Raw genomic sequence first — 25,448 nt, 5'->3', positions numbered from 1 at the left:
TGATAATAATAATAAAATATTTGCCTCTACGAAATTCGCGTTTTTGAAATTAAGCTTTCATCGATTATAAAAAATATTAATCTTAACGTACGGTGACATCGATATTGGATTTTATTAACATTTTTATTAATTAATTATACGGATCTTAATATTTTCTGCCACAGTAGGAAAGATTAATATTCTCCAAGCGTGTAGAGTTTATATTAAATAATAATAATAATAATAATAATAATATTTGTTAAATATAGATATTAATATCATTCGTTTAATTATTTTCATATTATCTCTTAAAACAACAGCATATAATTGCGAAGCGAGAACAAAAGAAAACGTGTAATATTGGATATTAAAAAATATATATATATATTAAATAATGTTAATGTTTTTTTTTTATTTTGCAATACACGAAATTGCAAAATTGGACGAATCCCGTCCGAACGTTTTTTTTTTTTTTTTTTTTATTAATGTTTTTATTCCTCAATATTTAAAATTGCAAAATTGAATGTTCCATCAATTCAATTGAATCGAACATTAAATTAAAGTTATTAAATTAATAACAATTTTTCATGTTTTTATTTTATATATATATATATATAATACAATTGATATACTTTCTGGAAAAACATCGTATTTAATATACAGAATATTTTTATCATAATTATTCTCGTATCACCTGTTTTTTATAAAACTTTCGACGTAATTAAATTTTATCTTATATAGACGCTTTTTTTTTCAGAAAAAAAAGTAATTCCGTAATTTGAATTCCGTACAACAAAAATGTAACAAAAATACGAACAAATAGTAGAATGAATCTTCGAGCAAAAGGAATTGGAATGGCAATATATTTTGATACAAAATTTTGTACACGTATGTTCAGAGATAGAATCTTTTATCGAACGTATCCCTTTATATAGTTGTCTCCATTTCTAAAACAATATCACGATTCATCGATTCAACGTTCTGAATTCTTCTTTCTATTATCCAATTAACTAATTCGTCTAACTTCAATGCTAACAATTACTTGTAAATACTCAAAACGTACTTTTTCGACAAGGAATCATTCTTTTTAATCTCGTACGACGAATTTTCTTAATATAATAATTCTTTTAAGATTATTTTCTTATCCTTATTCTTTATTCCTCAATCTCGTATCATAATTTACCCTTTACACCCTTTCTAAAATTTACGAAAAAAAAAAGAAGCTCGTCGGAAACGGCGCCTATTTTTAAGACGCGTTTAATTCGCGCGCGATTGAAAATGCATCCTCGACGAAAAGAATCCACGTCGATCCACTCCTCATCTCGATAATGTAAATTTATTCGCGCCGATTAATCTCTCCCCGAGTTGAATCTCGGCCGTCTCACGTCGTCGGTCTTGGGCCCGGTACTTTTATCGTTCAGCTCGAAAACTTTAATGGAAAGATTACACTCGAACGGCAGTAAACTCGGATCTGAAGCAAATTGAAACGCGATTCAGGCATCTGATGGACTAATAAGTGTGTAGCGATCGGGTGTATGCCACGTGAACAATCGGCCGCCATTTTGCAAGTTCTGGAGAAACGATTGTACCTCGCTAACTCGCTAAAGCTTCTAAAGTATTTCCCGGAAAGGAAAATTTGAGATTGGACGAGCGTGTTTCGAAGTATCGGCGCGTTTATTGAAATTTAATAGAATTGAAATTTACTTATTTATCGAGCGAGCCTTGTTGTTGGAATAAAGTAATTGGATTATGCAGGATCGTATTGCGAGATAATCTCTTTACAGATAATACAAATTGTTTTGATAAAAGTGAAATGTTACGATGATTATATATTTATTCACGCGTTTTGTAATTTTTTTAATGCGTTTTATTTTATTGAAATATTAATCGACAGAAAATGCTTCAAATCTATTAAATATTTAATAATTTTTCTTAGCTTCTTTTTTTTCTTTTAACAAGATATTGTGTAGAAAGAGATCCAAGATGTGCAATTAGATGATTGCGTATTCGAACAAGATAATTATATTTAACGTAAAAATAACGATAATTCGATTTGTAAAACAAATTATCCAACATTTCAGTCACCATCTCTATTTATCCCCCTAGAATATACCAATGAAAATAATTCTGAGAATGTTTAAACAATAGCTATTTTATATAATATACATATTTGCATTGGTGTATATATATAGCTTTTAAAAATGTAATATAAAAATATACAAAATGAGTTCATTGCAAATCATGAATGTGGAAAGTAGAGATAATAATTATCGTATTATTATTCTCATAATAATAAAAATCCAAACCTTTGATGCCAAATATTTATGCAACATTCATCTTCTCTCTTTTACCTTATCTATATCCTTTCACTTACCCACTATCTTCGACCCTAAGAATTTACTTCTATAACCGCTTCGATCTTGGCAATTACCCAACATTCGTTTCTCGATCTCGAATTTTTTCGCAGTTATCCAATATTCTCCATTCCATTCCTCGTAAGAATCAATAATCGATAATCTCTTCCAATATTCCCGAATAATTATTTATTATATTAACCGCTTATTTCTTATTTCACATTCTTATCGGCAACGTAAGATATCGGTCGAATAACACAATTGTGAACCGTGTGTTTCAGGGACGTGCAATCAATCCTTGGGGATGGAGTCCGGCGACATACCGGATTCGGCCATTACGGCCTCCTCGTCGTATGTGACGAACGTCGGCCCACGAAATGGCCGGTGAGCGCATTACTTTTACGACGATCCGCCTACCCTTCTCCGCGTTAAATGGCCACCACGGCTGCCTTTTCAACTCTGCCTTCTAAAAAGGGAGGTTACGGATCAAACCTGTCCCCCGGCAAAAGACACGCTTTCCGCATTAACGTCCGATGCATACACCCTTCCTCCTCCTCCTCCTCCTCCTCCTTCTTCTCCTCTCAACTCTCTTCCCCCCACCACTTCTCGCGCTATCCGTTAATTTAACGATCCACCCCCTCGTTGTTTCGCCGTTTCCTCATTTTAGAATTTTATTTTCAATCCCGTCCAACGCGAGAGATTAATCGGGAGGGGGAGGGAGGGGGACAGCATTCGCGAAAATTGGGAGGAGAGAGAGGGTTTGGGAACGATATAGCGCGGCATTGGCAGCGAGAAATATTATCCTCCGGTAATTGCGTTGTTATTGGAAAGACGCGGAGGAGATATTCGATCCCCGGATGATCGAACACCGATCGGACACGATCTTGTCCTCGGTGTGGATGCCGAGCGTAGAGTTTTTAGAGGAGAAGAATGGAATTGGAAGTTCGTGAAATTAATCTTGCCAGGGGAGAGATTTATTCAAATGATTTCATAGAGAAATAGAAAGAATGGAGTTATTTTTTTATTTTTTTTTATTATTATATTATTTATATATTTATATATTATATATTTTTTATTTATATTTTATTATTTATTTTTTTTATTGTTTTTATTCGCGTAGGATCATACGGATGTAAATGTTATTCGATATTGTTAATAGAGAAATAATGATTCGTGTGAATGAATTGAATTGATTGAATTAATTGAATTCTCTCTGTTGATAAAATAAATTAAGAATGGTACACGATAAGATAAGACAGTGTTTTAAAGATTGCAGGCCAGGGGAGAGATTTATTCAAATGATTTCATAGAGAAATAGAAAGAATGGAGTTATTTTTTTATTTTTTTTTATTATTATATTATTTATATATTATATATTTTTTATTTATTATTTATTTTTTTTATTGTTTTTATTCGCGTAGGATCATACGGATGTAAATGTTATTCGATATTGTTAATAGAGAAATAATGATTCGTGTGAATGAATTGAATTGATTGAATTAATTGAATTCTCTCTGTTGATAAAATAAATTAAGAATGGTACACGATAAGATAACACAGTGTTTTAAAGATTCCAGGCCAGGGGAGAGATTTATTCAAATGATTTCATAGAGAAATAGAAAGAATGGAGTTATTTTTTTATTTTTTTTTATTATTATATTATTTATATATTTATATATTATATATTTTTTATTTATATTTTATTATTTATTTTTTTTATTGTTTTTATTCGCATAGGATCATACGGATGTAAATGTTTCGTTATTCGATATTGTTAATAGAGAAATAATGATTCGTGTGAATGAATTGAATTAATTGAATTAATTGAATTCTCTCTGTTGATAAAATAAATTAAGAATGGTACACGATAAGATAAGACAGTGTTTTAAAGATTCTTGGTAAAAAAAAAATATCCGATCATTATCCTTTGAGTAAAGATTAAACAACGTTATTTATGTTCAATTATTACGACGAGAAATGTTCCCATTCTTCGTTTAACGAAAATGGTTAGCGGGGTTGTCGAGGTTTCCAGTGTTGGTAACAGTGATAGTAGTATTCAGTGGTGGTAGTCAGTGCCGTGGTCAGACAGTGGAAACGCCTTATAAATGAGCACCGTTCAGACAGCCGGAACACTTGGCGTTACCATCCATAAGGGATACACCTAACATTTCACCATAATGAATACTTCGTGAAACTTCGCTGAAATTTCTCACGGGCCTGAGAGAAGTTTCAGGGAGGGCGAAACTAAAAACTTAGGAGGGAAATTAATACCTTAATATAACTTCTTCAACCACTTTGACCCCTTCGCTTCCACAAAGTGTATTAGATTTTTCAGATTTATAAAACTGGGATTAAAGACTTGCGATAATTACTACGAGATTAAAATCGGATCGATCGATTTTGAATATATTTGAAATTTCAAAATATACTTTACTTTGTCGTATCATTCGTACTCCACAAACAAAAGCAGAATAATAACAAAATCGCTTCTTCTATTTTTCCCTAATTTAACGATATCTCGTCCAAAACGATCTCATCTTCTAATTTACAATTAAAAAAAATGGATACATCCGTACGTACGTAATCAGAAATTAGATACAATTTCGGAAATTCGATTTTCTCAGCTTTCGAGCATCGTCTTTGAACCACAGGATCTCCTCGCCTCCATTTATACCACGAATTACAGACCGTCCCGCATTTACAGCCCTGTTCCTCCAACATCTATCTGCTCCAGTTTCCAGTCGACCACGCGATCAAACACGAGCCACGTTTCTATTTATCCACACCTCGTTCCCTCGCGACTTATCCTAAACACGTTGGAAGCCGCGTTTATAAACGTTTTAACAGCCAAAATGGATCCTTTGGCCGATTGTCTCTTAACAAAAAGAAAAAAAAAGAGAGGGATCCTCTGATCAGCCGACAAGTTAACTTCGTTATTAGGTAGGGAAGCACGAGTTGGATACGATAGGTGGTAAAAGTTTCGCGAAGTTTCATTGGCTCGATTTAGAGCAAACGTGGCGAGCGTTGGGACGAGTTGAATCGTTCGAAACTGGGAGAAAAGGAGAGAGAGAGAGAGAGAGTGGAAAAGAACCGGAATCCCTGATTCGCTGTTTAAGTACACTTCCATGGAACCGAAGAAGTTCTTGAAACCGGCGAATGGCTCCGTGAATTGTTCTTCTTTGTTCGAACGATGCTGTAATGGCCGGAGGACTATAACCGAGCCTGGACAAAGGTGGAGGGGGTTAAACATTAACTTCGCCCCGATTCCAGTATTATTAATTTAACAATTTTTGAGTTTTCTTTTTTTAGAAATGTATACATTTCCTTTAAACGGTTATAGTGTCGTTTCGAAATTAGAATTCTCCTCTTGGATAAAAGTTTCTTCAGATTAAATAATTTAAGATATGATTGAAGGAGTTTAATCGTTTCCCAAAGATGAATTCCTTTTTGGAATCTGTTATAGTAAAATTTCTTCCCAATTCTTCTGTATCGACAAACAACCATCGACACGAAAACGTCGTAATGGAAATTTAATTAATCGTCGTGCAACTTTAGACCATGGACCACTTAAAACTCTTGGAGAACCCCTTTTTTTCTTCCCCCATCTCGTTATTTACCATTTCGTCTGCTCGTTTCGCCGTAAGAGCGGAAATATAATATCAATTAATTATGTCCGTCCAATTCGAATGAAAAATTACCGGGTGGCCGATAATTGTAATGCTCAAAGAGAGAGAGAGAGAAAGAATGGCGTAACGATCCGTGAATTGAGCGCGTAGCTACGATTTTGACGTGGCTACATTTTCGCTCACGATTATTATTGCGCAATTTCGGGACGCGTGCACGGGCGGACAGGTCGAACGAGGACAAATTTTCAACGAGGGAATGAAAATTGATTTTCACATATCCAACCATCCCTCCTCCTCCTCCTCCCCTCTTTTCGAACCAACGCGCTCGGATATGTGTGTCAAATTTCAATTCGTAATATCGACGCGCGATCGAAAATTTCAAATTTACCAATTCTTGTTTTCCTTTTTTTTTTTTTTTTTTTTTTGGCTCTTCGACCTTTTATCCCCTCTTTCGACGGATGATATTTCACCGTCTGATCTGCGTTTGATACGTTTCGAAGGAAGGCCCGTCGTTGAAAAATTTTCTTTTCGATACGATGTGATTTTAAATGATTTTTTTTCGGAGAAAAATGATGTAAATTTTTTGATTCTTCGACACGAATCGTCATTTTTATGACGCACGTCCTTCGAATCGATTCCTTTCAATTTGAATAAAGGTATATATTCGATAATTTGTTTACCTATCATTACAAAAATACGAAGACAACGGGCGATATAAATATTCGTGTTTACGCGAGGAGCAAATGTATATATAGGGTGTCCTTTTTAAATGCAGATTTATGTAAATGTACATAATATAAAAATTTTGAGTAATATTCAACGTAATGAGATTTTTCTATCGTGTGTATTGCGATATAACATATTTCTTTAACTTAAAAAAAATCGTTATTTATAAAGGATATTTTAATTCTAATACCTAGTATACGTTAAAAGTTAGTTTCATATCAATGAATTCTGTGTATGTTTATAAAAAACAATCGATTCCTTTGTTTTGTTTATAAATTGACGAGTAAACAAATCGAATCGCGATATTCCCGTGATAATCGCGACACATATTTGCCGTAGAAAAATCGAGAATCAAATAAAACCAACTAAAACTCCTTGTTTCTCTCTCTCTTAAAAAAAAAAAGGAAATCGAGAAAAATAAATGAATCTCTCCGAGAACGGAAGAAAAAATTGAATACGTTGCGGGAGACAGATATTAATATTCATATAACGAGTCCTCTCTTCGAGTGTACGCGCGATATTGAGATTGGTGTCCACCGACCTTGAAGCTCTCTCTCCTCCCTCTTTCCACCCCCCCCCCTCTTCCATTAAAATTCATCAAAACGAAAGGGCGTTCACGGTAAGGGTAACGCTAACAAATTCTGAAACGAAACACAGGCTGCGCAAGGAGACGGCCGGCGGCGCGTGGTGCCCCAAGAGCCAAATAGAAAGAGGAATTCGTGAGTGGTTGCAAGTGGATCTCCCCGGCCCCCACGTGATCACCGGTGTGCAGAGCCAGGGCCGTTACGATCACGGCCGTGGCCAGGAATACGTGGAGGAGTACACCCTCGAGTATCGGCGTCCAGGGTTCGCCGAGTGGCGGCGATACAAGCGGTGGGATAACAAGGAGGTACGTGGACGTAACAGTGGAGCAGAAGTACGTTAAGTCGGGCGAGATGATCTTCTCAGCGATCTTCTATTAATCGTTGAGAAAAATTTGGTTTTGGTTATTTGTTTAAAATGCCTTCGAATAATTTTATTCGTTTCAGTTAAATCTTGTCCATTTGGCATCTTGTCCATTGATGAGTTAATTGGTGATTTGAATAATATTTAATATTGGACAAACTTTATTTTCGTAATTTTATCTGGAGAATTGAAGAGAATAAGTTGGATTGGAATCCCTTTAGAAGATTTCTTTCTTAAAGATTTTTGTTAATAAGCGAAACTAGTATTGATAATTTGTAATATTCGTTTCGAATTGTGTCTAAAATCGAAAGTTTAAAATCGATAACATAGAATTCATAGAATCTAAGAATTGGGAAAAATGAATTGGATTAGAAATTTCTGAGAATATTTCGAATCGATGTTAAAAAGTCGCAAGAAGATTATAAAATTCTTAAAATCTGAGAATTGAGAAACAGATTACAATTCCAAAAATACCTTTTTGCTATGTTCAACACGAGAAGCAAGAAACATTTTATAATACACACGTGTCTACACACGTCCATCTATTTCTCTTTACTTTCCTTTTTCTTTCATTCATTAACGAGAAATTTATTCACGATACAACAAGAGGTTTGTAAATTCGACGATAGATCTAATTTCACAGATTTACTTGTAAGAGAATCGTATGCAGAGTTCTTTCGAAACGAGTAATGATAATAGCTCGACAGCGGGATTCCTCGTTGGCGAATCGAGCACACACGTTTTTCGTGGAAAAAGTATCCGGGTAATTTGAGTTGTTCTATAATTCGAAGGAGGGGTTGCACCGTAATTCGGTACAAATTGTCATTAAGGAGGGATAAAGGCTTGGAAAGCCTTGGACATTGATTTCCTCGTGAAAATTCCATCGTCAAACAATCGGTCGTTAGAGGAGTGGAGGGCCGAGGAAAAGGGGGCCGAGCCCGTGATTTATTCTTTGACGGAGGAGAAGGAAGAAAGTTTGCCGGTTGAACGAGGAAACGCTTCGATTCCTCCTTATTGTGATTCCGCCGGTGTCGGCGATTCGAGGGCGATTCGAGTCACGGGATACGCGAGAGCCTTTAACTGATAGAAAAGATTGAACCGGGGAGGAAAGTGAGACGAGGAAGATAAGTACACGTGTACGCTCGATCTTTCGCTTCGTCTTCTTTTAACTAAGAATTTTGGAACACGTTAGAAGAAGAATCGTTCTATAGTTTCATAAAATCACATGGTTCAACATTATAATTTCGTAAATACAATATGTATGTATCAACGAATACAATCATCCAAATAAGAATTTAAATTAATGAAAGGTAAGAAAGGATTTTTATATAATATTCTTCTGGGAAAAGGAATGAATTTTAAAAAAATAAATTACTAATAATCTCGATTACGTATTATTTTATTATATCAATTCTCCAACTCGATCGAAAAAAAAAATAATAGACTTTCCACGTTTAAATCCACGGAATAAATCCGAAACAGCCGCTTCATTTGGTTGATCGTCGAATAATTAAGAGCCGTTCCACGGGAATCGTCCAATTAAGCAATCTCGGTCGCGATAGGCGGCCGTGTCTGTAACGAACGATAATTTATCGGCCGCTAGCGTGTGAAGCGGTTCGTTTCGCGATCCTACCCGGACGGACACTTCTACCAGGGAAATAGAAATTGGTGTGCACGAGGCGAGTCACGTTATTCCGGACGAATTGTAATTATTCTTCTTTGTCTAGGCTTTAGAGATAGGGATGGAAGGAAAGGGAGGGATAAGGGGAAATTGTAGTATTATTATCATTTATTCGTTTCTTCGATGCGTTCCAAATTCTTTTGTGTACGGCTCGAGTATATAAATAAAATAGAACGAGTAAATATCGTTTCGAATAATCCGTTGCGTAAAATTTTAAAATTTATTTGGAAAATTGGAGAGAATGGTATTCAAAATCGTGTATACTTTATCTTGTGACATTTCATTTTCACAAATGAGACTTGTATTTAAAAATAACACAAGGAGAAATTTTTATCGTTAAAACTCGGTCGGTAAATAGGAGGAAACCGTACCATTGAAATCGCTTTTCGATTCATCCCGATATCTCGATCGGTCGCCGAGATATAAGCACTCAAAATTTCCACAGAATTTGACACGCCGGGTGAATGGATCGCGACCCACTGACCTATATCTTTTTCCTTGGAATACTACGTTCTTCCAGAGTACTGTGTTTTTTCCAAGAATCGCGTCAGTCGCTTGTTGCATCGATTCGATGTAGATCGATGAGAGACGAGATGCTACGCCAGAGATCCGACAAGATATTAAACGATTAAAAATTACCCTGTTCTTTGCACGACGATATCTCCGGAACCGGAAGTCGTATCGAGATGAATCGAAAAGCGTTTTAAAGGGGAAAGTCAGGCGCTTCTAACGGTCGTTCATCCGTTGACCGAAAATGGTTATTTTCAAAGTTACAGGTATTCAAAGTTTTTCTAATTTTAATAGGATTCAATCAGGTTTCAAGCGGATGTTCGAAAACTATCTTTTCTTTGCACGACGATATCTCCGGAACCGGAAGTCGAATCGGGATGAATCGAAAAGCGTTTTAAAGGGGAAAGTCAGACGCTTCTAACGATCGTTCATCCGTTGACCGGAAATGGCTATTTTCAAAGTTACAGGTATTCAAAGTTTTTCTAATTTTAATAGGATTCAATCAGGTTTCAAGCGGATGATCGAAAACTATCTTTTCTTTGCACGACGATATCTCCGGAACCGGAAGTCGTATCGGGATGAATCGAAAAGCGTTTCAAAGAGGAAAGTGTGACGCTTCCAGTGGTCGTTCGAAAGTAGCTATCTTCGAAGTTGTAGCGGTTAAAAAGTTTGTCCAATTTTGATATAATTTTAATCGATTCTAAAGATTCGACAAATAGGTTCATTTCTGGAAAAATATTGTAACGAATTTACAAATCATCAAATTTGCAGCGTGTATTTTAAAAATTAGAATTGTTTGATCGCGACGCGATGCATTTGTTACACTTCGCGTTGAAATATTGACAATTTTACGAATGTCATTATTCAATGAATTTAAATATATTAATTAATTCCGACATGGCCAGTCATTAACGAAACACGTACACATTCAGCATGTTAATGATATTACACGTGACCAATTTTCTCGGCTCAAAAATATCCGAACGCATACTTATTTTTTGGCGCAAAATTTACATTTACAGCGGGGCCGTGAAATCCGTGAAATGTCAAATTTACATAAAATCAATGTTTCAAAACGTTGGAACAGCAATGCGAAGATATATCCGACCACGTACGAGTAACGTTTCAATCTCTTCTCTTCGCCCCGAAAAATATCCCTCCCGCGTTCAAACGAATTGCTAGTTGGAATTATATTGTTTTTTCCCATTATTTCAAAAAAAAATGATCGTATAAATAATTAAATGAAAACACCGGCTCTCTGACCGCAGAAACCGCAGATGTTTAGGTTTATTCAAATGATAATTTACGCGATCCCTCGATGTAGGTGCATTAACCGTAACATTACCTTCGAACAGATGCAATCATGATCTATGTTTAAACGACGTACACCGCTGAGATTCCCCGGGTAAGTTGATTAATATTGACGTCGATTTGACCGTTCGTGGTATACACACACCCTACAATATACTCTGCATCACCATTAGGTTTCCGCTCGCGAATCAACCGCGTTCAACGTCTCCCTTCTACGTCTCCTCCTCCTCTCCATTATTATCAGATACAAAATTGTTTGTCGTGAATTAACGGATCAATCCTATTGCATTAATCATAAATGTAATTAAATATGTACATATATTATTCAGAACTTAGAAATTTAATAGAAGCAAGCATCGAATTAAATGGTTTCTTTTTTTCCTTATCGAAAGATCAATGGATTCGATTCACACAGGTGTCGATTAATTAACACGTCCTTCGGTTAAACGTTCGGTTTAAGCAACGTTTAATCGGGGGAGGGGGAAAAATGGAATTCGAGTCACGGTTGTTTGCAGGTGCTGGCTGGGAATACAGACACGTCGACCGTGGTGTCGCATCGATTGGTACCGGCGATCTTCGCCACCCAGATTCGAATCTTGCCGCACTCCGAGCACAGGCGCACCGTCTGCCTTCGGATCGAGCTGAGGGGCTGCAAGGACACGGGTGAGTATGATCTATCGAGAAGATCATCTAGACTTAGAGGCGCGAAGTTTCGAGTCTTGGATCGTAATTGAATGTAAGGTTCGAATTTTTGTTCGGATTTTGGAAATTTTCTGGAAGATTCCGAATATTCAAATATTCCGGTATTTAAACCGCATTCAGATCTCCCTGGAACATTAAAATTTTAAATGTTTCGCGTGTAAATATATTTGAAATTTACATACACCCTGCGAAATCAAGTTTCCAATATTCAAATGGGAAAGATCTCGTGAAATACGCGAACGACAAAGCTTGAAAAAGCTAGAAATCCAAGTCCAAGATCCGTGAAAGATCGCGGGATATCATAAATATCAAAGATTCAGATTTCGACCTAATTCGAAAGAGAGATTGCGAGGGGGGAGAGTCGGTGGTCTCCCAGCAAGAACGAAGAAGAATCCGGTGTAAATTTGCAATTCTACTGGAAACGTGGAGACGCGACTGTCCGAACGGCCGGCGATTAATTTCCAAATTGCAATTTCATTCAATTTGGCGAGCCGTCGCCGAGATGGCAGCGAATGGAATCCGTCGTTGGACTCCAACTGCGGATCCCGGAGTTCTATTAACGCTCGTAACTGCGTTATACGAGCAAGCTCATCGAGCTGTTCCACCCCCTCTATATATATAGATATATATATATATATTTCTTTCCCTACATTTGTTTTCGATTCCGTTTAAACGAGTCTCTAATAATAGAGAAAACGACCGAGTTTCCTTCCAACTGTGGAAGAACACGTGGACCGTGTTTCGTTTTCAAATGAGACGGTACGATGGAGTAAAACACAGGATATTGAAATTAGAAGAAACTTTTCCAAGTCGAAAGATTTGTTTACTGCGAAATAGACGAGAAATACAGGAAATTGAAGTTGTGAAATAAAATTCGTTTACAGAAATTGTTATTATCATTCTCTGTAAATGGAATATCATGTCATAAAATCACGTATAATAATTTTAAACATAGTTTCTATCGTTATTCACACGAGTTCAAATGATTTTTTCTATGAAATCTGAAAGTCACACGAGTAGTTTTCACATCCGAACATCCCTGTGATTGTAAACACCGCCATTGTGATATCTCCGTTACGCCAACACGCGGCAAGTCGAGGAACTTTCGAACTTTCCAGTTCATCCGATATACGTCACAACGTTCCATGAACGAAACGATATCGTCTAATCTTTGCCAAGGAAGAAAGGGAGACAGAATTCCAGGATGGAAGTGCGTTTCGTTCGATTTCGCGGTGTAAACGATGGAAACCGGCCTTAAAATGAGGGCGAGCGTTTATTTCCTTGTACACACGTGATACATATGTATATACGTTCCTGTAAGAGAAAACTAAACGAAAGATACATCATCTTTCCGACAGAAGAATTTCTCTTTACCTTCCCCAGAGATGAAAAATGAATCCTTAATTTGACGACAAAGTGATTGATAACTTCTCCTGGACGAACGTGTAAAATATGGTATGTGGATTAGAGGAAATATCCGCTTCATTAGGAATTGACAAAAAAAAGAATGTATTCGATTCGTTCTTTCGAATGAATTTCGAATTTTCCAAGGGAGGATTAATTCCATTTCACGTCGAATTCATATTTATTTATTCGTTAAAGGGATTAAGAAAAAATAAATATCTCCTTCATCTTTTCGAAGTTACAATGAAAATTCTTTTACGAATTTTCAAATTCAATTTTCCGCGCCAAAAGCTGCTAATCAATAACTCTCGAAATCAATCGAATCAACGCTTTTTTTTTTTTAAATCTCCGCGGTATAAATACGCAAACGTTGTGCAACGAGCGCGGCAAATTCGAAATTAATATTTCATATCGAGCATCGTGCACGAGAACCCCTGTTGGGGATGGAATTATCGCGTGTAACGAACGGGACGTGAAAGAATAGTGAACTAGTTTTTGAACCACTTTTTTCTTTTTTTTCAAATAGAAACGAATCTGTCTCTCTCTCTCGAACGAATCAATTGACCCATATTTTTTGCAAACCCGGCATTAATATTTATGGCCGACATATTTATCGGGATTAAATATACACTGTTCCAGAAGGGTGGTGCATTTAAAATAAAGCCTCGAGAGAGAAGGGAGGAAGAGGAAGGATGGGGAGAGAAAAGGGAATATGAATACTAATTAAAGCTACTATTAGAATACAAGAAGTACCGGTAAAAAAAAAAAAAGAGAAAGTAAAAAGAGAAAATTAAAATATCGAAAAAAAGAGGTGAAATTCTGTGACCTTACACAGCCATTACACAGCCGAGCACAAAATTAACCGGTGCGCCTCTTCCTCTTGGCGATTCACCGATGATATTCTTTACCCTTTCGGCTCGAACATTTTTCTCCTCTCTTTTCTTTTTTACGCGTATAAAAAAAAAGAAGAAGAAGAAGAAGAAGAAGAAATACTCGTGGAACGGGGTCAGTGTTATTCACAAAGCTTCGATATACACTTTTTACACCGCGTATCGTCAATCGAAACGAGAAATAATCGAGCTTATAATAAGTCTCGTTCTGCATATTTCACGTTTCATTTCGCATAATTCGCCTCCCGTAAAAAAGGGATCCACCCTTCCGCGTGCATACCACGTGACATAAAATGAAATTTTCTAACCGTGTTTTCTAATTTACCGAAGTAAAAAGTCAAACGAAGTGGAGTTTCATAACGTTTCGCTCTTTCATATTTCCCTTCACGTTCCCTTTTTTATCTTCCCTTCTCTCTCTCTCTTTTTTTTCTTTCTTTCCTCTGTTGTGTATCGTTGTCCACGCGCGCACGACATACGACACGCGCGTGCATGTGTGTGTGTTTGTTTTTAATCATAATTTAATTTAATTCAAACCGCCCCCGGCTGTTAACAGAGAGAAACTTTTACGCGCCCGAAACGTGTGATTGTTAATTGTTTTCGTTATATTATAATATCTCGGGTTAAAACTCGTCGGTTTTCGTTCCGTTTCCGGCCTGGAAAGATGTTTAATGAACGGAAAAAAAAGGGGAGAGATTCGGAAAGTTTTTTTTTTTCTTCCAACGAATTTCACACGACGACGACGTGAACTTCGATCACGATAAGGAATAATAATCGCGTGCCTTCCCGATATTTTTTGCTTCCACGATTTTTTGCAAAAATCCCTAAGGTGCTCGCGCTCTCAGACACGTGCCCGTGTTTTTGCTGTTTCGACCTCGCGCTGTGTATTACTGTGAAAACTCTTTCGAAATGGAATATTTATACTTGGAGATTCCAGTTTCAGGGTGTTTAATGTCTTGACAGGTATATTTAGGAAAGAATGATTATTTTTTGATTTGGATTTGATCTGAAATATTTGAAAAAATTACAATTAAAAGGTGACGTATATAATTTCTTTAGAAGAATAATATGCTGATGTTCATTTTCATACTGTTAAATTTTAATACCGGTTTTAATAATCATTTTAATCATCTTTGTATCCTCTTCTTCTTATTACGTTTAAATTAAATAAAAACGAAAAAAAGAATACGATCAGCCTCTTTATATCCATTGGGGATGCAATATTTACTTACATTATTCAATCTCTGATGAAACGTTTAATATGCCACGATGCTTGAAAATTACACTCGGTAATTTTGCATGCAGAGTTATCTTTCTCAAGAAAGAAAAACGAAGTCTCGAGTTTCGACTATTAAAGAAGAAATATTTCATCCGATAGCGCTTCGTTTGATTAATAAAGTTGCAGGGAGAGGAGAGATATCGAAGAGTTTAGGTCTAGTTAGATTCGGTTCAGATTCCCGAGAGTGTCGGGAATCTCAGAAGTAGTCCGAGAGGACATCGGATGTCGATGGTTTCGGGGTTCCAAGAGTTTTAGGGGATATCGGAGAACACGTCGAACCGTAAACTCCAGAGGTTTCGTCTAGTTTTCGGTTCGGATCGTTAAGGTATCCGAAAGATCCCACGATTCCTCTCCGCCATTCCCCGGGAATATTAAAAAATTTAAATAGCAAAATTGGAGGAAATTGGAGGGAAAGACTTCTTCTGAACATTCCGAAACATCTCTTGTGCCTTCTTTTTCATGAATTTCACAAAACTTTTTTCTGAAAAGTGATGATTCGGGAGAAAAGACACGTAAACAGATACAACTAGTCACCCTGGGGATGTTGCGAGGGAAAATAAAAATCAGGAAAGGAGGAAAGAGGAGGGTCACGTACAATAAAAGACGGATACAACAGATTTTGGCCAAGGAAACGTGACCTGGCGCGGCAACACCGAGGTGGTGTATCAATATCGGTGTAATGGGCGGTCATTTGCATAAATGATTTTTCTGGGTCGCTAATGTCGAAGAGGTTAGGATGGAAGGGGCGAAAGGGGGGGGAGAAAGAAAAGAGGAACGAAAATAATGGAAGGGGGATGTGCGACACGAGAGGTTTCACGCTATAAGAAGCGTTCAGAGCGTGCGAGATCGGGCCTTGGTGGGCGGGAATATGGCGGATTTATGATGGCCGTGCACGACACCCGGTTAAAAAAACAAGGTTGCGCCACCCGACGACGGCCAACACGAAAGATCGGTCTCGAAATCGAGTCGAAGAACGAGTTTTGCACACCTCTCTTATTAATATCCTTCCACCCTCCCTCGATATATTTTCCCAGTTTTCCTCCCCTTTGAAATACTTTCAAGATCTTAATGGCTGGAGGCTAGTGTTTTGGCAGGATATAAAATGAGACTTTTTTTTTTTTTTTTAAGTACGCGTGTTCCATAACGATATTCCAAGGCTTTGTCTATATTTCTAAATTAATAATGGTGGTTTGGTAATGGTAGATGAAATTGAGCGATAGTTGAGCCTTCGTACACGAGATTTTGGACGGTTTTTTGATCGTAATATTTCCCATAATTGGTATCCCTTGTACAAGGAGCAAGTTGGTCTGACTTGTAATTAACCAAACGATCCCATTAACGATCGTTACCACTGCTTCAAATGTGTTTAAATTCCAGGGTTACACTTACATATCGGTTATTAGACTAATATGATGTAATATCACACCAGCTTTAGTAACTTTTCTATATATAGTTTTGCATCACTCTTACTTCGAATCATCCTCGGCTTCTATCTTGTCCTCTTCAATATCGTTTCACACATTCTCTATCTTTCCTCTGGAGGTTAAAAGTTTAAAATAAATTAACAAAATCTCGCGAGATAAAAGAGCACATCATCAGCAATATCTTACGGAATCGACAAATCGTAGAGTTCGTCATCCATTCATTCTTCGCCCCAACAAGATAAATAAATTTTCACAAGTTTCCTCGATACCAATAATACCATTTGGCCGAGCAAAAATGTCGAAACGAGATAGAAGTAGTATAATCAATGTCTCGTTATTCGTGACTGCCACGGTGAAAAGTGGCTTTTGAAAATGACCCCCCCCCCAATCTTGAAGTTGAAGATGGTGGGGAGGATTGATTTCGAAACTTGTTACGAGTGCACTCTTCGCCTTTGAGGGCGAACTTCCGTGGAAATTGCTCTAACGACACTCGATGAAACTTTGTAATAATTTGTGCGGCGGCCGGAACGAGGATTGCCAACGCAGATTAGATTAGCGGATTGCCGGATTACAGGGCGAAGTCGCGGTAACGGCGGCGTGTACACGGTCTCGTGTTAACACGGGATATGTACTTTTAATGCACGCGCCATGCGAAGGAGAATCGAGATCCTTAATGGATTTTCGCCGGTAAGAAATTTCATTCGAAAGAATTTTTTAATTACAGGAATCGAATTAACCCTCTCGTCTTTTCGAATATCGTCTTCAAGAATTCTCTTGAAGTAAAATTTTGAAAAAACGAAAATAATAAACTTGTCGATTGACACGTAGAAATATGTTAATATTTTCAATGTTTTGAAAAAGGAAGTTGAAAATGGAAGATTAAACGTGATTAAAGATACATTAATAGTCAATAAGGATCTAAAATTTATTTAGTATTGTTCTGCTACCTTGTCCCCTATATTTCCTACGTAGCTAATATTCTTTGCGTAGAATGTCCCATTATTCTTTTCTTGGACTCGACAATCAGCCCTTTACAAACCACTGCCTTTTTATCTCATTGTTCTACTCCCTTTTCTCCTCCACGTCTTTCTACCCCAACTACCCTTCTTTCCTCTACATCTTCCTCATTCTATCCTTCTCATTTCTTTCTTTTTTTTTCAGTTTTTTGGAACTGCTATTTTCTAATTGTTCCGGAGAGACAATCCCTCGTTTAATCGACTACACAATAGCATTGTACTCGATTATCATTACTATCGTTTAATTGTACAAAAAGAAATGTACAATGCATCCGCTAGAATTATTTATTAAAAATTTTCACATCGTTTAATATTTCTACGTAATCAATGAATTTATATATATCTTTTCTCAAATTCTTCATTCCTCCTTCCCATTAAAATTCCCGTCGGAATTGAAGGAAATATTGTAAAGAGAAATTTCAAAGTGTCGTTCCGACACGACGAAAGTTTGGACGAACAACAACCGAGCCGGTGTTTAAACATTGAAACATACTTTCTGTACCCGCGAAACGATCCCAATTTACACCTATCCGAAACGGAACGGACACCGAAACGAAATCTAAAATTTAATATTTCCCTTCTTACCTCGCGGTAACCAAACGTAAACTCGTTCGACCGCATCGCGTGACACAGTGGAAACCGTGAAATATTGAGGCCAGTTAGCCGAGACACCGGCACGAGACACACGGCTCGTTTCTGCGTCGTTCATTATTAATTTTTCTCGCCGAATACCCGATCCTCCTCGCCCAAACATTTTTATCGCAGAATTGTCTAACGAATCTCCATTCGACGTCCATCCATTATTCTTCAACGTATCGGCCGACAGATCGGCCGCAACTTTCCTTCTAAAAAAACTTCCCTCCCCTACCAAGAAATATTTTATCAATCTCGAAACAGTTGTTGGACTAAGCTAAACTTGGGCGAGCAAAATCCAAATACGACGATCTTAAGTGACATCTACGTGTCGAGAGAGAGAAGAAGGATTTCTCGAAATCGTTATCTTCATTCTTTTACGAGTTTTTCTTGTTTGAACGTTATATTAATCTTTGATATTTATAATATTATTTTCATTGAAAGAATAAAATTGGAAGATGTGGATTGTAAGTCTCGTGAAAGAGTATAACATATATTTCTAAATTCTTTCAAACTAATAATTTTACAAGCATAAGCATCACATTGCTGTTAAATCCAATATAATACAACTTATAATACAATATATAATATAATATAATAATAATATAATACAATAACAACTTGATTTACATAAGTTAATCTACAATAATTTTATTAGATTGGACATAAAAATTTATCCCAAAAATATAAAATATCAAAAATTGAAACTTAAATACTTAACTTACATATTACTATAAAGATCTACTACAAAATCAAATTCCCTTAAATTAAGAAAAATGGTGAAATTTCGATTCCCTTCGATCGAATCATCGTTCGACCGACGAAACAACGCCGGTTTAATCGACGCAACCATCTCCTTTCCTCAACGTTCCTCCCTCCCTGAGAGCAAACTTGTTCGAGTTAAAAAAGAGAGGCATCGCCACTTACTGCACAAACTTCCTGTGTTTCAGGTGGGGTGGTGAGCTACACCATACCGGAATCCCCGACGATCGAGCTGAGCGACATCTCTTACGACGGTAAAAGGCAGGACAACTTGTTGACCGATGGTCTAGGCCGGCTGATCGATGGAGAGGTCGGCGCGGATAATTACAGGCTGGACATGGGAGATGGAAGAGGTAATCGGTGGGTGGATACGAGAAGGGGTGCCAAGTGCCGAAACTGAACGTGTCTCGAAGATACCTCGGGGAGAGATCGTGGTATCTGGGATAAACCAGGGTGGCAACAAATTATATTCGTTGATCGCCGATTTTTTCGAATTTCATTCTTCCCTGAAACTTTGGAAAAATCGAAAGACAGGAGGGAGGATCTGTTCTAAATTTTTGGATATCAATATTTTTTTGAAGCAGCAATTAAAGTCGAGTAAAACCTGTAATAAGATTCGAGAAAAAAATACTCTCCACGAATTTTCATCTCGCCATCAAAATTTCCTAAATTCTCCGAGCGTCGACGCATTCAAAACCGAGCGCAATCAGAATAGTTAAAGTTTGCTCGCTGCTCAAAAGACCCGTCAATCGGTACTTAGCACCTGTAAACTCACAGCTACGATAGACGACGCTTTACAAAACAAAGAGAGAGAGAGGGAGAAAGGAGAGAGAGGAGGAGGAGGAAGTTACTTCGAACGAAATCAATTCAATTAACGAGAGAAACAATAGATCAATCGGTGCTCAGGCTTTAACTTCGATCCAAGGGCTAACGAAGTTGGCTCGCGCTGGAATGGATTCGCGGTAAATGAATTCCGCTCGAAACGGATACTTTTTCGTTTCCAGGGACGGGATGGGTCGCCTGGATGCGCGACACCTTCGTCGACGATTACGTGGAGCTGGTGTTCGAGTTCGAGGTAATCTGGATCTTCGAGGCTGTCCACATCTACACCAATAATTATTTCTCCCGCGACGTTCAGGTGGGTGATCTTTTAAACGCGCCCCTCCTATAATTTCAACGAGCCGTCGAAAGATCGAACTTTTTTAATGGACCAGCACACCACTAGTTATAGATATATATGTTTTTTTTCCAGCGAAACAGGGATCTGTGGTGGACGATTAAAAGTATCGAAAGAGGGACAAGTCGGATCGATTATCGAATTTTGTATCGGAGAAAGAGTTTAAATCCCGTTAAAGTTAAACCCGATTCCATGGTATTTTTTTCACAACTATCGATCTCTACAGAGATTCTAATATCGAAAGGATAAACTTTGAAAAACGATGAACTGTGTTTTTGAAGTTATTCTCGAAAATCGATCTTTGGATTAATCATATCGATCACATTATTGGATAAGTTTCGAAGAATGGGAAAACTTTATCATAAATATTCTATTGTCGATCTGATGAAAGATTCATCGAATGAATATCTTTTCTTTCTTTACGAAGAATTATCATGTAATTAATTTTTTATTTTTTATTCTCGAACGTATGATTGGTTTCACGATTTCCAAGATATTTTCCCTCCAATATAAAGAAGTACTAACCGATACTATTATACAAACGAGATTGTAATCGATGAATGGAAAATCGGCGTTGAGAGCAACGCGCTTATTGAAACATCGATGCCGGACGAATCGTCCTTTCATTCGGATGAAAGGCCTCCCCGTTAAAAGTGAGTCAGCCTTAAGTAGCGGTTATTGCTTGCACGATGAGCAAATGGTCCATCAGGCCCGCCCCTTTAAAACCGTGTACATCTCTTTCCCCTCCTCTCCACTTGCGGCACGCGCGAATTTTCCTCCTCAACTTTTTCAATAATGTCGCAGACCAGAGTTAATCGAGAATTTGGTCGCTAATCGAATGATATTTCAACTAACCCTGAAATTGAAATCGCTGACAAGAAACTGTTGTTCGCGATCCGTTGCCGTCATCCAATGGGGGAATGCGATTAAATTTATCGAATTACACAACGTATTATGTTCCCCGAATTAATTAACTATCTAATTTTCCGATCGTTATCGTTTCGAACGTATTGTCTTTCGTACGATATTATTCCGGCTTATACCCGTGTCCCGATGAAATTTCGATTTAAATTTCCCGAGAAATTCGATATTCCATTATTATTACCGGCTACGTTTTAATTTTAATTAATCACGTACCTTAATTTATTACGAATTATTCGAAAAAAAAGAGAGAGAGAGAGAGAAGGAATTCATCGACGTAATCGATCGGAATTCTCTATGTGCTCGAAACAGGTATTCTCGAAAGCGGACGTTTGGTTCAGCGTGGATGGCGCCACCTACGAGGAGGAGCCATTGTCCTACTCCTACATACCGGATATCGTGTTGGAGAACGCGAGAAACGTCTCGATAGGGTTGCACGAGCGCGAAGGACGGTTTCTCAAGATACATTTGTACTTCGCCGCTCGATGGATCATGATCAGCGAGGTGGTGTTCGACGGAAGTGAGTATCCTCTTTTAAATCGGATGGAGTATTCTCCAAAGGAGAGCCATCGATCTCCCCTCGTTTCTTCTTTTTCTTTTCTTTTTTTTTTTTCTTCTTCTTAAATAATCAGAGAGCGTTTGTGCAAAGATTGCAGGGCGAGTCTCGACTCGTTAATTATTTCGCAAGGGTCTGTGTATCGATAACCGAGAATCGGATTACCTTCGCGTTCGCCAACGCGCGACAGCTTCTCAAACAGCTTTGTCTCTGAATATTTGACCTCCAATTTCATCGCACCGATTCTAATTGCCGCTCGGATTAAAGTTGCAATCGTTTCGAATCGAAGTTTCCGCGAATGTCTCCTTGGGGAATTCCCCCTGGCGAGTCCCGTTAAAAATAAAGTTTCACGGAAGCAAGAGGATCGAACTTTGGGGAATTTGAAGGGAAAAAAGGCTCGTTAACAGCGATACATAGAGCCAACTCTAATAAATCTTTATCCTCTCGTTGCACAATTTCTCTCTAATCGGAATTTCATTTCAAAAATCGTGAACGTCGTTCGAATAATAATAACCGAATTTCAATATTTTGTTTGTGTAATATTTAAATATATTTATATATTGGGTTGGCAACTAAGTAATTGCGGATTTTTTTTTAGAAAATCAAAGACAATTTTTTCATGGAACTAAATAACTTTATTCCGTAATGCGTTGCCCATTTTGATCAATGACCTTTTGCCATCTTTCAGGCAGCATCATAATCCCACGTTCGTAAAACTTGTGGTTTTTATTAGCAAAAAACTGAATCAGGTACGATTTGATATCATCATCATTATTGAAATTTTTACCATTCAAGGAGTTTTGTAAAAATCGAAACAAAAAGTAATCGGATGGTGCAAGGTCAGGACTGTATGGTGGATGTGGCAAAACATCCCAACCAAGCTCCAATAATTTTTGTCGAGTGACCAAAGATGTGCGTGGCCTTGCATCGTCACGATGGAATACAACACCTTTTCGATTTGTCAATTCGAGCCGCTTTTCTTCAACCGCATTGTTTAATTTCGTTAGTTGTTCAATGTAGACAACAGAATTGATCGTTCGGTTGGGTGGTAAGAGTTCAAAATAGACAATTCCTTTGTAATCCCACCAAACTGATAACAAAACTTTCTTTCGACGAATACCAGCTTTTGATTTGTTGTTTGAACTGATTCACGTGGCCTGCTCCACCATCTTTTCCGCTTGATATTCTTGTAAACAACCCATTTTTCATCGCCAGTTATCAGTCGTTTTAAAAACGGATCATTTTCATTACGTTTCTTTAGCAAATCGCAGCTGTTAATGCGTTGCGTTAAATGCTTTTCTTTCAGTTCGTGAGGAACCCATGTATCGAGTTTTTGAACATAGCCAAGTTGTTTTAAACAGTTTTCAATGCGTGTATGCGATACATGAAGCTTCTCTGCAATCTCACGAATTGTACTGCGACGATCCGAATCGATTATGAGTGATCATATCGATGAGTAAAATCCGCAATTACTTAGTTGCCAACCCAAAGTATTTATATATTCACGAAAACGTTGTGACCCAAACACATCGGATGATTGTTCATTTTCAAAATCAAAATCAGAGATTCTTAATTATATCTTCGCTGGTATCAAAGTCTTAAAAAACAAATTGTTAGCATCTTTGCGGTTTAATTTTCTCGAGTGCACGAACAAACATCCCCAACAATGCGTCACGCGTGAAGCTTTATTAATAAACGGCTTATCTCGAATAATGCGGGTAATCCGCGGCCGTTTAACGCGGGTTAAAATCGGAAGCGGAGGGAGGGCGGGCGGGTGGAAAAGGTGGGGGGCTTTTGTTGTTGGGGCGAGATTAAGAAAGACTTGGAACGGTTTAATTAGCAAGACGCGTCCCCGTTCCAGCGAATCCTTATGAAAACACGACCGAGGAGTCAGCATCCGAGCTCGGTAACGGGGAAATTCCAATGGACTCCGAGGTGGATCTCGACTTGCAAACAAGTAAGTGACTCGACAGCGGCGCCATTTAATTCGTATCAATCTCGAGTTAATTTCACCCGGAGCATTCGAAACTTTTCCTTATCCATCCTGTCTCATCTCGCGAAAGCTTAAGAGCCTCGAGATTTCGTCTGAACGGGAGAACAATTGGGAAGCGTGACTCGATCAAGCAAAAAAATATAATATAAAATCTCTCCTTAAGACGTGATAATAAGAAAATTGAGCAAAAGGAATAGAGACATTTTCTTCGAATAGGTGGTGAAGTGATTCAATTGAAATGAAGGATATTTATGTGTATTTAATAAAGGAAATAAAATGTTATATAGATGTAGGTTGCGTTCTATTATATATTGAGTTCAAAACAGGCAATAGATAAAATCGGAACAGCGACGCATAAATATATAAAATATGATCGTACTTTTACACACACACACATGTATATATATATATATATATATATAAACTCAATACAAGTGTGCGTTCCAGTTTTCAGTATCAAACTTTGCCTATAAAGTATAGTTCTAAACAAAAATATGTATATAAAAGATAGAAAAGTTTGGTATATCTGGAACACGGTGTACATACGAGTGTACACGGCGTGTAATACAGGTGTATAACTTCATCACGCTTAATTATTACCCTTTGTTATTTACCCTTTAACCGTGCGACTCTTACACTCTGATTAAAATTTGCCCGCTTGGTTGCACTTCATTTTAAGACTGTTACATAGTATATATAATAACCATATCTTCTTAACTTGTATATTAATGCACGTTATTAAAGTTCATGGGATACTCGTTGTAAAAGTCTCCAAGCGTTCTACGCACGTTACATGTACAAAGAGTATATCTATACGAAACACTTTTATTATTATTAATTCGATGATTACGAAATCTCATTTCTCCAACTTAATCCCGAATTTTAACAAAATTAAATTCTCGTATAATAATAATTAAACTCGAAGCGGAGTATTGATCAAGAAAATTCCTAATTTTATCGTTCAAAAGAAAGAGAAAAAGGGAGCTTAACTTCACTCATTGAAAAAAAAAAAACGAACTCGAGTCGAGTGTGTTCAACTTCTCACAAATTTAGAACAACGATGTAAAAAAAATAAAAAAGGAAACGAAAGGGACGTATCGTACATTTCAAAGATTTCGAAATTTCGAAACGAGAAATATTCCTCTACAAATGATCCAAACAGAATTTTCCATCCAAACGTCCATCAAACTCGTTACACTTTCTATCGTTCCTCTTTCAAACAATTCGGATTAACAATTACGCATTCGAAGAGGATTGTCCCTCCCTCCTCTTCATCCCCAGTTTCGAGATCAATTGGTCGACGGCCGATTATGCGAGCCCTCGATCGAGTTTCGTTCCTCTTTGTGACAATGAGAATACGTAAAGGTTTGTCCGACTGAAGGGTAACTTCATCAACGGAACCAAGCCGCCATTCTTTGGCCGGGAGGGCGACAGGGGAATACGATTAGAGCCGCGAAGTGGAACCGTTGAACGAAGAAACTTTAGGATAGTTTGTAATTCGCGTAGCAACTTGGTCGTAACGTAAACAATTAGTCGGATTAAGAGGGTAAAAAAGGGGGAGA

General features: G+C 37.4%; 1 protein-coding gene across 4 annotated transcripts in view; it reads left to right on the top strand.

Annotated features, from left to right (window-relative positions):
• LOC408922 (discoidin domain-containing receptor 2) overlaps window positions 1–25,448 on the top strand; it is a 140,057-nt gene that overhangs the window by 103,337 nt on the left and 11,272 nt on the right. For 2 of the 4 annotated variants that reach the window (XM_026441612.1, XM_026441611.1), the window contains exons 3-9: window positions 2,615–2,717; window positions 7,343–7,574; window positions 11,648–11,795; window positions 19,428–19,592; window positions 20,244–20,377; window positions 21,650–21,857; window positions 23,755–23,850. In XM_026441612.1, coding sequence (XP_026297397.1) covers window positions 2,615–2,717; window positions 7,343–7,574; window positions 11,648–11,795; window positions 19,428–19,592; window positions 20,244–20,377; window positions 21,650–21,857; window positions 23,755–23,850 — 1,086 coding nt within the window. Of the gene's footprint in view, window positions 1–2,614; window positions 2,718–7,342; window positions 7,575–11,647; window positions 11,796–19,427; window positions 19,593–20,243; window positions 20,378–21,649; window positions 21,858–23,733; window positions 23,851–25,448 lie in introns of all 4 variants that reach the window. The other 2 variants (XM_026441610.1, XM_026441609.1) reach the window with 1 other exon arrangement.

This window comes from Apis mellifera, linkage group LG7, assembly GCF_003254395.2.
Source record: "Apis mellifera strain DH4 linkage group LG7, Amel_HAv3.1, whole genome shotgun sequence".
In the NCBI taxonomy this organism is placed as follows: Eukaryota; Metazoa; Arthropoda; class Insecta; order Hymenoptera; family Apidae; genus Apis; species Apis mellifera.
The sequence above is the reverse complement of the archived record's forward strand: the minus strand, read 5'-3'. Positions and strand labels throughout refer to the sequence as shown.